The sequence below is a fragment of the Salvia splendens genome, chromosome 21, assembly GCF_004379255.2.
Source record: "Salvia splendens isolate huo1 chromosome 21, SspV2, whole genome shotgun sequence".
Lineage (NCBI taxonomy): Eukaryota > Viridiplantae > Streptophyta > Magnoliopsida > Lamiales > Lamiaceae > Salvia > Salvia splendens.
In genome coordinates, this window is record NC_056052.1 from 5,680,846 (window position 1) to 5,696,787 (window position 15,942).

Sequence of the window (15,942 nt, forward strand, 5' to 3'; positions counted from 1 at the left end):
GTTTCGGGGTTCCGGTTCTAGTTCTAAAACCGTCGGTTTCGGTTTCGGTTCCGCACCGGCGGTTTTTCGACAGTTTTTCACAGTTCCGAACTGCCGGTTTTCGGCAGTTTCTTTTGGTTCCGGCAAGGTTTCACTGTTTTTTGGCGGGTTTTTACGGTTCCAACACGGTTTCGGTTTGAAAATTTTTGAACCTGAACCGTTCTAAAATCGACGGTTTCGGTTCGGGTAAATTCTCACGGTTCCGATTCGGAACCGTAACCGCTGGTTATTGTTTCGCGGTTAACCGCCAGAACCGTAAACCTTGGGCACCTCTAGTCCGAACGATATAAAGTTATAAACTAGTGTACCACTCTTGCGATGCACGAAAATTCTATTCTATTTATATTGCATTTGGCGCTTACAATTTTGGAAATTGTCGAATCGGAACCGAACCGTGAGGGTGTTTCGGGATTACGATTCCGGTTCCGGTTCTAAAACCGCCGGTTTCGGTTTCGGTTTCGAACCGACGATTTTTCACGGTTCCGAACCGACGGTTTTTCACGGTTCCGAACCGCTGATTTCTTGTGGTTCCGGCAAGGTTTCACGGTTTTTCGGTGATTTTTTGTTGTTCTGGTTTGGAACCAGCGGTTCCGGCGCGGTTTCGGTTCAAAAATTTTCGAACCTGAACCGTTCTAAAATCGGCGATTTCGGTTTCGGTAAATTCTCACGATTGTGGTTCGAAACCGTAACCGTTGGTTATGGTTTCGCGGTTAACCGCCAGAACCGTAAACCTTAGGCATCTCTAGTCCGAACGATATAAACTAGTGTACCACTCTTGCGATGCACGGAAATTCTATTCTATTTAAATTGCATTTGACGGTTACGGTTTTGGGGTTAACTTCCAGAACCGTAAACCTTGGGCACCTCTAGTCCGAACAATATAAACTAGTGTACCACTCGTGCGATGCATGGAAATTCTATTCTATTTAAATTGCATTTTTTTAGATGATTTCGCTCTGACTAATTCCAAGAATTTGTTTACATGTTATTCTCGTATGAATGTTGGGCTCAAACATGAGATCCAACTTCTCTTAATGGGCCGGCCCAATTTCTGTTATCAATTCCAATTGAATATTGTACCACAAGAAATCTCAATAAGCTCTATTTTCTATATTCAACTGAATTCGTAGCTGATTTCATCATAACAATTTCTTCAATTATTTCTCAACAATCACTCACTCACTCAAACTCTCCTTCCATTAATCAGGTAGTTTGATATCTCTGCTCTCGATTTTCTTCCTGTTAACCGATAAAATCAAACATTCATTGCGATTATGGTTTAAACTCATCTAGTATCGGATCTATTATGCTTGAACATTTCCATCTCTGATTAATTTAATCCACTCAATTGCACAACTATGATGAGTTTACCTTCAATTGCTTTACCTTGTGCCGGAGATAGTATTGTTTTGCTCTGTATAAATCTGGACATGTTGATTATTTGTGAAGTGAAACATGATGAAGATCGATTTCAGTGGGCTTGATCCCTCCTTGCCGGTTAAGGGAAATGCCGAGGATTTGGATGACGAGATTTTGGCTGCACCGTCGTTTAAACTTCCCGTCACTGTTGATGTGAGCTTCATTTTATTGCGTTTCCTTTTTTTGGGGATATTATCTTCTCAGAGTCTGCGTAGATTGATTAAATTGTTTTTTTTATGTGTTTTTCTTCAGTTTGATGGGTTTCAGAAAGCAGCAGTACAGATGGTGAAGCCGGCAAAGGGAACGACAACTCTGGCTTTTATTTTCAAACACGGTGTCATGGTGGCTGCTGATTCCCGTGCCAGCATGGGAGGCTATATTTGTAAGGCCTTGCTTATTCTTAATGTAGTATTAGGGCTTTTCACCTTTGGTGTTGGTTTGATCTTCTAGTGGTATATAAGCATATATGATGACTGTTGGAAAAACTTTCTTTGTGGGATGATGTTAATTAGATTAATGAAATTTGCCTAGGGTAGTAGATAATGAAACCCCCTCCGAGCAATATCTCCACTGTCGAACCAAGTTCATGTGATGCATTGAGCTAATGGTGTTTGCTTCTGTAACAAACTACTGCTCTTGATGACGCATAATTCTGTCCAATTTCTTCACCCCAATCAAAGTTCGTTGCTTAGGCTTTCCTTGTACGCACTTCAGTGTTGTCAAAATGTCGTTCGGGTCGCTCGGGTCGCCTGGGTCGAGACCATCACCGCCCCAACATGGGTGGGTTGATCGAGATACAGGGTCGCCGCTGGGTCGGCTGGGTCGAGTGGGTCGCCTGGGTCGAGTGAGTCGCCTGGGTCGCCCTAAACACATGCTATCTCTGATTTTCTCAAATCTCTCACATGTTTTCTGACTCTCTCAATCACAATTCTCTATATATATGCATGCACCACATCAAACTTTTCAAACCTACTTTCTACACTTTTGAATTCTGCCTCTTCACTCCTAAACAAATAAACAATTCAAAGATCTGTTGCTGCCACCCTTCATATATTCCTTTGTTTTGAGACAATGGTTTCAATTATTTATTGTGTTATGACTTATGAATTGTTTTGATATTTTGATCATTTCTATTTTCCATTTTATCTCTATTCACATGAATTGCGTCTACATTTATATTATTTGATATATTATAAACATTAGAGCAATATATTTATTTTATTTAATATTAAAAGGCAAAAAAATTAACCTAGCTTTGTGGGTCTCTCGACCCCGTCGACTCGTCGACCCGCGACCCGAATTTTCACCCCATCGACCCGGTGCGCCCCGCGACCCTAACAACACTGACGCACTTGCAAATCCACTTCATGACTTTCAAAAGTCATTGATCGCCGCAACACATCTCTGATATCTATCTGTCTATCTGCATATACACCATGAGTTTCATTACCGGTTCCTAGTTACTGTAAAAAGTTACTGGTCTTGAACTGAAAGCCACGGTAGCTGAAACTGATTGGTTGCTCCGACACGATTAGAAAAGTCTTGAGTCCTGAACTAACTCTTCAGATGAACATTGATACACCACAAGCAAACAAGCAGGGTTATTAGCACAGCGATACTCAAAACAATAGGCAGCAATAGGAGTTTGTCTGACTATAATTCATTTTTTGTGAAGTTATTTGAAAAGCCCAGCTCCTAAGTCCTAACTTTTTTCACCAAAGTTCTGACAATTTAAGAGAAAAATGAACTCAACTTGCTGCATTGAAACACTAAGTTGTGAAGTCCCTTTTTTATATAGAATGAAACTTCCAAAACAACAGATCACAATTCGATTCAATTGCTAAAAAGGAGAAATTTGTTTCCAAATATGGATAGTGGATATCTTGAGTGGGACAAACTAAAAAGGAAAGATGGACATCTTGAGTGGGACGGAGGAAATACATAGTGAAACTTCCACTTTTACATGAATATGTACTCTCTCAGTTTATTACTTATTACTACTTTGTTTCTTTGATCAATGTTATATGAGTTCTGAAACTGCTTGTATAAGATTAATCTGTACCTTGCAGCATCACAATCTGTCAAGAAAATTATAGAAATCAATCCATACATGCTTGGTACAATGGCCGGAGGAGCTGCTGACTGCCAGTTCTGGCACAGAAATCTCGGAATTAAGGTGAGTCAATCCATACATGCTTGGTACAATGGCCGAGAGTCTTGCATATTCCCTTTTTGTACTCTGCATTATCCCACTATGAGGTGCATTGGATACTCGTTCCAAACCTAGATAGCTTAAGGCAGCATTATGGACATACTCCTATACTGTTTGCCTCCATCCCCCTACCTACACACACACACACACACACACTACTCTATGAGCTTAAAACACATAGATGTAAACAGTTTGAAGAAATTATTTCAGTGGTTGAGAAGATAATTTGATATCATCTGCTTATCCTTTCAAAGACTGCTTCTTGTCTAGCTTATTGATTCTATACGGCACTGACAGACAATTTCACCCTCATGTGTGACTGTGTGTGTGTGTGTCGCTTTTATGTAGAAAGGCTCTTTTTTCAGTAGTATTTCTAATGAGTGTTTGAAAGTTAGTAATGCACTTCCATGTTTCAGTGTCGTTTACATGAATTGGCAAATAAGAGAAGAATTTCCGTTGCCGGAGCTTCTAAATTGTTGGCGAACATCCTGTATTCCTATCGAGGAATGGGTTTGTCTGTTGGAACTATGATAGCTGGCTATGATGAAATGGTAATGCTGAATTTTCAAAAGTTGTTCTGGTTTCATAGATAGCACCTAAACTTCTGCTTTTTGGGCAGGGCCCTGGCCTTTATTATGTTGACAGCGAAGGTGGTCGGCTTAAAGGCACCAGATTCTCAGTTGGGTCTGGTTCTCCATATGCTTATGGTGTTTTGGACAGTGGGTGAGTTCACATTCTCATTCTCTTATCAACGTCTCATATTTCCTTTCATATGTTATTGTTTCTGGGTGATGCCAAAGAAAACATCCGATTGCAGCTTCTTGAAATTTCATGGATGTTATCTTTGATATTTCTGCATACTCTTAGACCTTACTTGCCCATGTATGCTTATCAGGATATATATGTGTTTTCTTGATGAAATAAATTTTCAAAAACATGGGATTTGAAAGTCATATATGTACATAATGACTACCCTTTAGTTTTAGCTATAGATAACTTCCTGGCTCGTGTTACAGATACCGCTTTGATCTGTCTGTTGAGGATGCTGCTGAGCTGGCTAGAAGAGCAATCTATCATGCCACATTCCGTGATGGAGCCAGTGGTGGTGTTGCCAGTGGTAAAGTCCCAGCTTGTGTTTCTACACCCTCACGGTGATGTAATATTCGTTTTTTATTACCCTTTTAACTTGGATTCTGTTACAGTATACCATGTCGGCCCAAGTGGATGGAAGAAGCTCTCTGGTGATGATGTTGGAGAGCTGCACTATTCATACTATCCCGTTGAACCCACCACGGTGGAGCAAGAGATGGCTGATGTACCAATTGCATGAGGGAGGGACAGGAGTTTAGTATCTTTAGATGCCACTCCTCATTTTCTTCTGTAACTCTCGTTTTAACACTTGAAACCTAAATCTGCTTGTTCTGCTTCTTGACGCATAATTCCTGCAATTGATCATGTTATACTTCATCATTCGTACGCTCGAATTACTGCCCTAGCCCTTCACTTCTATTTATTAGAAACTTTCTGAAAAAATCCATTTTTAGAGCCTTCAATATGTATGTGAAGAAAGGACAAGTGAACAGCTATCGATTTCATTTCTTTAGATTCATATTCGTATTCGGCAGAAATCTAATCTTTAACATAGATTGTTTATGTGAGGCACTTTGATCATGCATTCATGCTATAACATAATAGTAATTCAATGCAAAACAAAAATGAAGTACGGAAACAAGCATAATATGTAATGTAAAGAAACACAAGTCAGAAAAAAGTAATGATTTTCCTTTAATTATATTTCACCTAGCACAGAATGTTATATTTCACCTAGCACAGAATGTATAATATGGCATGTACAGATTGTAAAAATAATGAAGTTTTCTAAAGCTCTAGTTTCAACAAGAGATATGAACTACTACAAACAATTAAAAGAAGCCAAAGAAAACATAAAATTCATTCATCTCTCTATTCATACAAAAAAAGTTAACGCATAAATGGATGGATTTGAGCTACTTCTAGTTCTACCAATCCAACTCATTCCTGGCAATTTTTTCACACCTCTCTCCTTCATTTGCTTCCAAATCTCATGAGACTCTTGCCACCTCCCAACACTCTTATACACATTAGCCAAATGCACATAACTCTGGTGACAATCCGGCTTCAATCTGATCACCTTCTTCGCGATGCGCTCTGCAACACCAGGGCTCGTTGCGGAGGCACAAGCCCCGAGCAAAGCAGTCCAGAGCATCGGATCACTCCCGAACTCCGATTCCATTATCAAACCCTCGGCTTCCTCTATCTCGCCGGCACGCCCCAATAGATCAACCATACAACTGTAGTGCTCAATCTCCGGCTTCATCCCATAGTCATTGCAAATCGAGACAAAGCACCTCCGCCCCTCGCCAACCAAGCCACTGTGGCTGCAAGCAAACAGAACCTCAATGAAGCTTATGTTATCAGGCTTAACACCTTCTCTAATCATCTGATCAAAATCTCAACAGCTTCTTTTCCTCTACCATTCTGAGCAAAGCCACCAATCATTGAGTTCCAAGTGATCATATTCTTCACATCCATCTTCAAGAAAACCCTATGAGCATAATCAACTCGGCCACATTTGGCATACAAATCAACGAGGGCTGACTCCACCACAACGTCTCTCCATCCGCCTCGCCTCAAGTACTGGCAATGCACCTCCTTCCCCAGCTTCTCAGCGGCCAAATCGCACAGGCACGGAGGACAGTCCCAAAGCTGTAAAGATCCTTGTCTATCCCTCTAAACACGTTGACAACAACACCGAATTTGCCCTTCCTGCAATAGCCCCCAAGCAGAGCGCACCAAGAAACGGAGTTTTTCAGTGGCATTCCATCAAGAACACGGCGTGAATCCTCAAGCACCCCACATTTCGCATACATGTCTACTAAACTACTACCTACGAAAACATCAGCCACGAAACCGCCCGTTGCGGCCAATGCGTGAATTTCTCTACCCTGCTTCAACCTCTCCAAATTCCCCAAAGCTGTTAGGGCACTCCCAAAAGTGAAACAGTCCGGCATGAATCCAAACTTCCTATGCATCAAATTGAACATACACAGAGCCTCAAGATACAAATCGGACCTCGTTAGAGCAGAGATCATAGAGGTGCAGCAAACGGAATCAGGCTCAGGCATTTCGTCGAACAGTTGGCGTGAGGCGCTCGATTCCCCATTTCTCCCATGCATATCAATCAGAGCAGCCGAGATAACTTCATTCCCCCCAAACCCACACCTCACCACAGCTCCGCGCAAGCTTTTCCCCAATCTTAATCCATTAGTCGCCGAACACGCCTTGATCAGTGCGGAGAGAGTGAAAGCATTCGGCTCAATTCCAGCATCAAGCATTTCCAGATACAAATTGGGTCTACATAATAACTAACACAAACAAAATCATAATATGAATTATATAAACACATATATAACACAAACGGAACACGCACATAATAGTAACATGATCAAATTGGTATTCATATAACCCGACGTGACACAATATAAACTAAATTTTGTACGACATCATAATTGTACAAACAATTCTAAAAGTAAAAAAGTGATATTCAAACAAACCTCAATTAATAAAAGAATTAATAAAATGAAAACAATGCTCCCAATTGCACTTTTACCTTTCATTCTCATTTACTAGGAGTACCATTTATTACTTATTATTCTCCAATTATTTGAGCTACATCCCCATGTTTATCCTGGTTTTTCCTCTTGCTTTATGAATATGTTGACTAATTAATTGTGTCACACATTCTCTCTATGTTCTTAATCTAATTAGGGACCGAAATATTAGTTTTAAAAACAATAATTATAATTTATCAAAATTAAATATTCCAACCTTTCTTAATCAATTGGCGTTTCCTTTTATTTTCCTTGTCTATCTAATTTTCGAACTATCTTCTGAAATTCTGGTAACAAAAATATTGGTATGAAACAAAATATAGATTGAAAAATACCAAATTAAATGGGTGTGGAGCCAACTTATATAGTGTATGGCCAAAATTTTGAAGATTGACACCCATATTCCAGTTCAACAAAAATAGGCTGCAACATCAGCAATTGGCTGCTGCCAATGTTTGTCCCCTCCATCACTTTCACATAGCTGTTATCCCTCAACCAATTAATTCAAATTTATTATTATTATTTGATCAAGAGTGTGAAACTGGTTTTCGTCACCCATACGTGTATTTGGGGACATAGCTAAAATTTTAGAAATTCACAATCAAAATAATGATATTAAACACATGACATATGAAAGAAACATTAGGATTTATGGAAAGGCCTCTCTTAAACAAAACCATAAATATTCGTAACACAAAATAGTGAAGACAAAATAGGCCCTAGTCATCGCCAACTATATATGTAAAATCGACAAAACCATATAGTAGTATTAATTAAATGTGAGATGAAATAATTATTTCGGTGGACTTGCATCTCAATTTGATCTTTTATCTTTTATTTTGATAACAATTTAGATGCATCATTGTACAAACTGAGTGGGGTTTGTTAATTGGGAGATCAATTTGATGTTTGCTACTCCACACATTTCTTTTTTGGTCGATACCTTATCTTTAAATTGCCATTAAAATATCCAAAACAACTATAGCAAGCAGCCACTTATATTAATTAATTCCATATAATTAATTGTACATAAATATTTGTATATGTAGAATCTTGATATTTTTTACCATAATATCGTTGATCGTGTATCTCTGAAAAAAAGTTGTCTACTACTATTATTATGATTTAAACAAATAAAATACTACTTCTTTGATATACGAGCTAGGCAGCTAAAGGGGACGATGTTTTACACCCACAGAAAACAATACTACTACTACTACTAATAAGAAATGATATTGGTAACTCCCAACGGTTTCTGATTGCTGCTTCTAGCAAACTGTTGGCCACTAATAATAAAAATAACATATTAATTATTACAGAAAAAAATTTATTATGCACATTAGCACATATCTATTTACACACACATATATATATATATATATAGGAGGTTGATCAAAACAAGTATGGGTTTATATAAAGAAATACAGGCCAAATTTCAGCCATAGGATATGGCGAGATCATCTTGATTTTAAAACATCTGATGGCTCAAATATGTCATTAAATATTTTTATTTTATTCAATAAAAATCCATTAAGGTTAATTAAGTAATTAGCTCTATCACGTTGGTTATGGCATCTCCTATAATCTTGCCATTTCTCTTTCCAATATCAGAGTTTAGGCGTGAATTATGAGATAAATTTCTTAAACTGCATCTTCTACCTATATTCATCTTCTTCAGCCACTGTAACATCAAACTTCAATTATAATTGTTTCAGATTATTGTTTTACATTCTTAAATATATATCATCTTCGTTGGAAGATCATAACTCCAATCGAGTTACAGATTTTTCTGTTCAATTTTATATTCTATATCATCATCGTTGGCAAATCTAAAAATCCAAAATGGAATCCGACATACATTCTACTTCGCACGTAGATAATCACTCATATTCCGATGACGTTGTTGGCAATACAAGTTATGGTCATATTTTTTATTTTCAGTTGTTTGTTCTGCTCTGATTCACATATTTGTATCTGTTTATGTCATCGTATTCGTTTATATGAATCTTTTGTAATTATATTATTTGATCGATTTATCCTCTATGATTCAATTTCTGTATAGTATGACACATTTTAGTTGAAGATAGTTGTATGAGTTGTATGCCGCGATTTCATCCTATTATGACATATTATCATTCTACATCCAGTAGATGGAAGCTTGTTTTTAATCTTCATCGTTAGTTTATCATGACCCATATATCCATCTATTATGACCCAAGTGATTAAATTAAGTTTTTGGTGTATAAAACACTAGTTTTATTTGATGACTCTAATGTTGCCTAAATATGACCCAATATACCCACATAACGATATGACATATAAAATCGTTTATTATGACCCAAAAGTATATTTAATGTTATTAAGAATTTTTTTTGCAGGATTCAATCGTTATAGCTTTTTTGTATGTTAAAAACTTGCATAGACTCGTGTAGGGAGATGATCAAAATAAAAATGCATTTAAATCCAGAAATGCAGCCCAAATCTTGGCCCTACGATTAGATGATCTAATGGTCAATAATTAACCAAAAACACGGAAGGTCATAATTAAGCAATTTTAGGTCATATATATAATATTTGGGTTTAATGTCATGCTAAGATCATTTTAGGTCATGTTCTGTTAGCATGACCTAAAAATTAACTAACTATGACCTAACAATGCACTACGTATGATATTGTTCTACGTCTCTGTATTTAAATGTAGTTGCATAGATCAAAACCCGACTCGTGTATTGGTTTTTAAATATGATCAACGCACGGGAATATTATTCGTTCGTACTACTACTATTTTTTTTGCATCCAAACATATATATCTAATAGAACGAGTCATTTTGGTTTTTATAGTTTTATGCCATGACTCATGTGATGGTATATTATGACACAGATTTACCTAACAATTCTATGAATCACATTCAATATATATTACAAGATACAACATGGTCATTTTTGTTTTTTGTAGTTTTACGCAATTCCTCATGTGTCCGTATATTATGCCACAGATTTACATAACAATTATATGACACACATTCAATATACATTACAAGAAATAATTGTAAAGAATTTAAAGGTCATTTTAAGGGAATTTTTTATCAGCTTATAGATGAAACAATGTGTTGTACCAATGACATCCACATGCTGAATAAAACATGATTCAAAAACAAGAGAAATACTATCTTTGATGAAATGAACAAAATGATCCACTAATCTAAGTTACGACATAATCATTTGGCGAGATCCATAGTCAGCAACCAGTAATACATAACTCGTTCATCTGGAGTAAGCTTGCATGACACTGTAACTGCTCTCTCAAGAAATGGTGAACGCAATGCATTAGAACATCTCAAGTCTGCCTTAGGGCGAATGTTCATCTTCAATTTTTGCTGGTTGTCATGTAGCTACAATTAGATGGTATAGATCAGTTATATGTGATGTATAAATTTAATATATGTTCAGTTTAGGCAGTACACGCCTTACTACGTACAACTAAATAGATAATTACAACAAATCTTACTTGTTCGTTTGTATAGACGACCAATTCTTTGCCCAGTTTTGGTTCTGACTTTTTAGCGAAAGGTGTGACAAAATCCTCATCAGCATCATCACATTCCATGTACGCTTCCACTGCAGACTGTACAATGGCTTCCACATCGAGTTCATTATCCTACATATTTATTACCAGAAAGGTACATAAGAAGTCATACAAAACTGTACTATTTCATTGATAATGTAATTAAGGATAGACACATACATTAGTTTCATCCTTGCTTATAAGCTTATTATCCAAAATTGGTATTGATTTCGTTCCCGAAGCTTCCGAATAAAATTCATCAGCAGCATCATCTCCACCGCCTTCCATGTAGTCGGCCATGGCTGATTTTACAATCTCTTCCACATTGATACATCCTTCCTATTTATAATACATTGCACATTTAATAAGTGTAATAATATTTGGCTGACGTTGTTCTGCTTTTTTTTGGTTCATAATGGATGCATACAAGAATATATTTCAAAGCTGGAAGTACCTTTTCTAAACCCGTCAGATGTGATGCATTGCTACTACTGTTAAATGATGTACCAATTATTGGGTTGTTGACCTAGTACTCACTCTGGAACAATCATATATGTTAAGTGTTATATATCACCTCAACAAACATGGTAGTACACATAGTTTTCGAATGACATTTTAACATTAACATTTACCTTTGATGCACACAAAAGAGCTGCTCCAGAACTAACACTTATAACAGTTTTTTCAGTGTCCGAGATTTGGATCCTTCCTATAGCTGTGAAGCTACTAATCTCCGAAACAGACTAAAATAAATGGTAGTATTAATGAATGTTTACGTATGTCATAGATATACAAAAAAAATTGCATAGTATGATAATATCAAGACTTTAACCCTATTTATTGCGATCTATATCAATAAAAGTAAAAAATTATTACACAACAATTACCTTGTTTACTCCGGCCTGTGGTGTAACAACACAATTCTGTACTCCATTTATGTTAGTTCTTTTTCCTTGTTTCAAACCGATTCTTCTTGCGAGATCACCCTGCAATTCAGTTTGGTTGTCAAACAAAATACTTTGGATAATGGTATCAAAAATCAAACTAAAAGAGCAATTATATGCTAAATATATAATAAAAGTTTTGAAATAGGTTCCAAATAGTAGTACGCTCGGAGAATACACTAACAAGTACAACAAACATTAAATATGTGTTTTCGGTCATACTAATCGATTTTTAAGTCATAAAAACATATGGTTAAATTAGGTCATAACAAGCTGGAACTTGGTTATATGTCCAACGCGTTCACTGACACTGACAAAAAAATTAAATGGAGAATTTTGGGTCATAATAAACGGATTATAGAGTCATAATACATACGTTTAATTTGGGTAATAATAAGCAGGCTCTAGGTCATACGCATGGAGAATATGCGTTTGGGTCATATTAAACACATATTTGCTCATGGAAATAAAAAGGTTAAACATCGTGCTAAATGAGTATGACCCTGGGTTCCACATTGTCACTGCATCATTACACATTTCAAAAGTCTTGTCCACAACAAGTATGGCCATGGGTTCCACATTGTCACTGGATCATTACAAATTTCAAAAGTCTCGTCCACAACAGTATTCAAATATTTAGTACAGGCAACTAGGTTCACCAGCAAAAATTACATTGGTTTCGAGTTAGTCTTCAACTTTCGTTCTTTATTACATTACATTTGTAAAACTAGGAATTAAACATTTAAAGTGTAACACCAGTGGCTGAGTCATTTTTGGATTTAATTACATAATGTGCAATGTGCAATGTAAGCATAAGAAAGAGGTTAATATTGAGTCATAAGTGTCATAACAAAACTATTGTGTAATAGACAAATCATCACAATCATAGAAAGTTATTACTATTTTTTTCATGTACATACCTTTTCCAGAATTGGATACTTGTTTATCCGTCTCTTTCCCTTTAGACGCTTGAATGATTTTTGTATGAGTTCCCGTATCTGAAAGCATATTACAACTACGTGATACTTTTACAGAAACATATTACAAACATTAAACAAAAATGAAATTTATTTAAACTCCAGCCTGTCACCAAAAATCAAACTTTATTTCCCACAAACAATGGGTAGTACCTAACCAGCACAGTGAGGAATATATGACAATTTACAACTTAAGCATATAAATATTCATTTATTCCATAACTTTTTTCAGCATACTTATTCATCAGTAATTAAAGAGCAGAGCTACAATAAGGGTTAGAAGGTATAAATTTAACCTTGATTTATGTCATGGATATCAGGAATGGCTTCAGTTGAGGGTTCTGTTGAATTTTCGACTTTTGGTTATGAAACAAAAAAACACAAGTAAATACCAAATTCCAAAATAGAATCAAAACTACATGCATCAAAATACCAGAAATTGGTATCGTATTTCCTGTCGGAGCTTTTGGGATAATTGGTAGCTTTTTCTTCGACGTCGTTCTTTGATAAACTACGTGAACAACAAATTGAAGATATTAATCGGCCTGATTTTGTCAACTTCAAGTCATGGGTTACAACATCTTACTTACCTTTTCCGTCATGAGACGCGGATCCAGCTCTTGTGTTGACCATGGTTGAATTAGAGTTTTCTTCCCCTTCTTCGTTGAGTTTTGGATTCTTACTAGGTTTTTGGTAGCGGAAACGGATTTTCTCGCAGAGGCGTTTTTTGGTGCAGGCGAAGATGAAATAGTGGAGGGGATGATTAATTTGTAGAGCTTTGTATGGTTTGGGCTTTTCGGATGGCAAGAATATTTGTGTGTTTTTCAGAGCAGATTCTAGGGTTTGGGCGTTTTTGAGTTGAGATTTTGGGGAGAGAGAGACGAATTGAATGGCGCGATCAGATTAATAATGTGTGGAGTAATGATCCCAATTAATCCGCTATTAAAAACCGGAAAGCAGTTGTTTATATTTTATATACCTACAGTACCCTTACATGACACAGAACACTACTATTATGACCCAAAGAAATCGTTCCTAATTGCAGATCGTGGCCATTCATTTCCAGATCTCACGATCCGTATTTGGTCTGAATTTCTTTACATAAGGGCTTCTTTTGGAAGATTAAAACCATATATATATATATATATATATATATATAGAACACTCAATTAAAAAAAATATCTGTTTTAAAACTGATCTTAATAACGATTACCGTTTAATCTAAGTTAATCCAGTTTTTAATTCATCAATTATGTGCAAAATAGTAGTAATACATTAAGCCAAAGTGGCGGCACAGGAAAATAAAAATGTTTTCGGTCAATTGATTTATTATATTTTATTAATTCTCTTTTGGGAAATATATATAATGGTTTATTTAGAGGCTCATACTGCATTATACACGCTCTAGCTATTAATTAAACGAATTATACATTAATATTAATTATATACTGGTCCTCATTAAATATTTCTGAACAAATTAACTGTCCAAGATCCCCATTAAATAATTCAACCAGTATGATAACAATATAATAGATTATATACTGGTCCTCCAATGATATATAATTATCTACTGCCTTGTAGTATTAAATACAGTATGCAATTGCTTACACACATACTATCATTTTTCAATTGTGATATTTAAAACTTATATGATTAAATAATCACATTAATTTTTATTAATTAATGCTCAGTACTCAGTAGTCACTAGTACTGATTTGTAGAGATCTTATAATCTTACTACTATTAAGTATTATTTGACCTTAGTGTAGTAGTATTTCACAAAAAATGACCTCTATCTATTGTACTATCTTTAATTCACGAGATAATCCATTTTTAAAGTGATCAAAGCAAAAAGTTGATGAAACTACTTATAATTAGATCAAACCAATGCAACACATAGCATCAAAGAAAACAGTATTTAAGAATAACTTAGGTAGATAATTACAAATAACGAAAACATATTTTCAAAATTTCCAAAAAAATAATATTATTAAAATATCAATAGTAAATAAATTTCAAAATTTGTTTAAAGTGTTGGGAACTCGGGATCCAACCATACACACCAGTGTAATTAATAACCAAACAGGAAAAAAATATCATTAAAATACTAACTGACCAAAATCACTAAAACAATAAGAAAAGCCTCAAATTAGAGCAAAAGGTCAACGTACAATCATCATTGCCAGCTGCACACCCACAAACCTTCCCATCGCGCCTATAAAAATAGTCTTCAAATCTACACAAATTTCATCACTCCACAAAAAAACAAACCCAAAGTGAAAACCCTAATTGGAAAAATACCATCAACTCTTTAATTACTCCCCCAAAAAAAGAGAAAAATGGTTTGCTTCTGCTTTCTAGTTGATCAGACGCGAAAGGTGCGGCAGCACAAGCCGGCAGCCGGAATATGCTCGCGGTGCGGCGGCGGAGCGAGCGTGGCGGACATGAAGACCGCCACCAGATTCTGCCACGTCCCCTTCTACTGGAAGACGTGGAGAGCTATCATCTGCACCTTCTGTGGATCTATTCTGAGGTCATATCGGTAAATTCACAAGCGCCGATTGCCGCTGCGGACGAAGGTTTTTTTTTTTTTTAATATTAACTATTTATTTTTTTTGGGGATGGCTAATGCCGGTGAACTCTTTTTGCCGGTGGGGAGATTAGGCGGTATGTATGGAATTTTCTTTTTTTCTTTTTTTTAATTTTTTTATGGAGATTTAGATTTTGTACTAACTTCATTTGTTGGTTGTATAAAATGGATGAAATTATCTATTTACGCATTTTTTTCTGAGAGTTCTAGTTTCTTTTTCACACAACATTAATCTATTTTTTCTCTTTTTTTATGAGAAATGGGGTTGTTTTTATTTAAGAAAATATTTTGTTTCCTATAAAATAGGAGACAAAAAAAACCATCTGTTTTGTTAAATAATTAACTAATTATTGTATTAAAGAGTGGGAAACTTATATAGTGTAAAGTGTAAATTTTCGAATAAGTGGATGATGCATTGATCTCACACCTTTTACCTACCAGCATAGGGTAAAGATAGGGTTCATTTATTAGTAAATAAGACGTGTGGAATAAATGACAAATAAATAACCTAATCAATATTTTATACTGTAGTATTCCTAGCCGAAT

At 35.9% G+C, this 15,942-nt stretch overlaps 2 protein-coding genes and 1 pseudogene across 3 annotated transcripts; 1 reads left to right on the forward strand and 2 right to left on the reverse strand.

The window, feature by feature from the left end:
* The first annotated feature begins 1,147 nt into the window (after positions 1-1,147).
* Positions 1,148-5,140, forward strand: LOC121785463 (proteasome subunit beta type-5-like). The gene is made up of 8 exons (XM_042183906.1): positions 1,148-1,246; positions 1,489-1,611; positions 1,711-1,840; positions 3,528-3,634; positions 4,087-4,221; positions 4,290-4,393; positions 4,687-4,787; positions 4,873-5,140. The coding sequence occupies exons 2-8, from the start codon at positions 1,495-1,497 to the stop codon at positions 4,998-5,000; spliced, it is 822 nt and encodes a 273-aa protein (XP_042039840.1). The 5' UTR covers positions 1,148-1,246; positions 1,489-1,494; the 3' UTR covers positions 5,001-5,140.
* A 452-nt stretch (positions 5,141-5,592) lies between these two features.
* On the reverse strand, positions 5,593-7,421 carry LOC121784574 (annotated as a pseudogene).
* Positions 7,422-10,388: 2,967 nt separating this feature from the next.
* Positions 10,389-13,892, reverse strand: LOC121784575. 2 transcript variants are annotated; one of them, XM_042182734.1, is made up of 7 exons: positions 13,397-13,892; positions 13,240-13,317; positions 12,750-12,827; positions 11,773-11,871; positions 11,066-11,224; positions 10,829-10,978; positions 10,389-10,712 (listed from the first exon to the last, which is right to left on the reverse strand). In XM_042182734.1, the coding sequence occupies exons 1-7, from the start codon at positions 13,406-13,408 to the stop codon at positions 10,539-10,541; spliced, it is 750 nt and encodes a 249-aa protein (XP_042038668.1). In that variant the 5' UTR covers positions 13,409-13,892; the 3' UTR covers positions 10,389-10,538. The 2 variants fall into 2 exon arrangements, 1 of the variants encoding a protein (XP_042038668.1); XR_006046733.1 differs by lacking the exons at positions 10,389-10,712; positions 10,829-10,978; positions 11,066-11,224 and adding exons at positions 11,342-11,423; positions 11,518-11,628; positions 13,103-13,147.
* Between the last annotated feature and the right edge of the window lie 2,050 nt (positions 13,893-15,942).

What these genes read in the sequence shown, in the direction of transcription:
- LOC121785463 (XM_042183906.1), top strand. Translation starts at nt 1,495, where the DNA reads ATGATGAAGATCGATTTCAGTGGGCTTGATCCCTCCTTGCCGGTTAAG. An exon ending in CAGCATGGGAGGCTATATTT is followed by an intron (nt 1,841 to 3,527) that starts GTAAGGCCTTGC and finishes TGTACCTTGCAG; the next exon opens with CATCACAATCTGTCAAGAAA. An exon ending in TATGGTGTTTTGGACAGTGG is followed by an intron (nt 4,394 to 4,686) that starts GTGAGTTCACAT and finishes CTCGTGTTACAG; the next exon opens with ATACCGCTTTGATCTGTCTG.
- LOC121784575 (XM_042182734.1), bottom strand. An exon ending in CACAGGCCGGAGTAAACAAG is followed by an intron (nt 11,225 to 11,772) that starts GTAATTGTTGTG and finishes TATTATAAATAG; the next exon opens with GAAGGATGTATCAATGTGGA. An exon ending in TAAGCAAGGATGAAACTAAT is followed by an intron (nt 10,979 to 11,065) that starts GTATGTGTCTAT and finishes ATAAATATGTAG; the next exon opens with GATAATGAACTCGATGTGGA.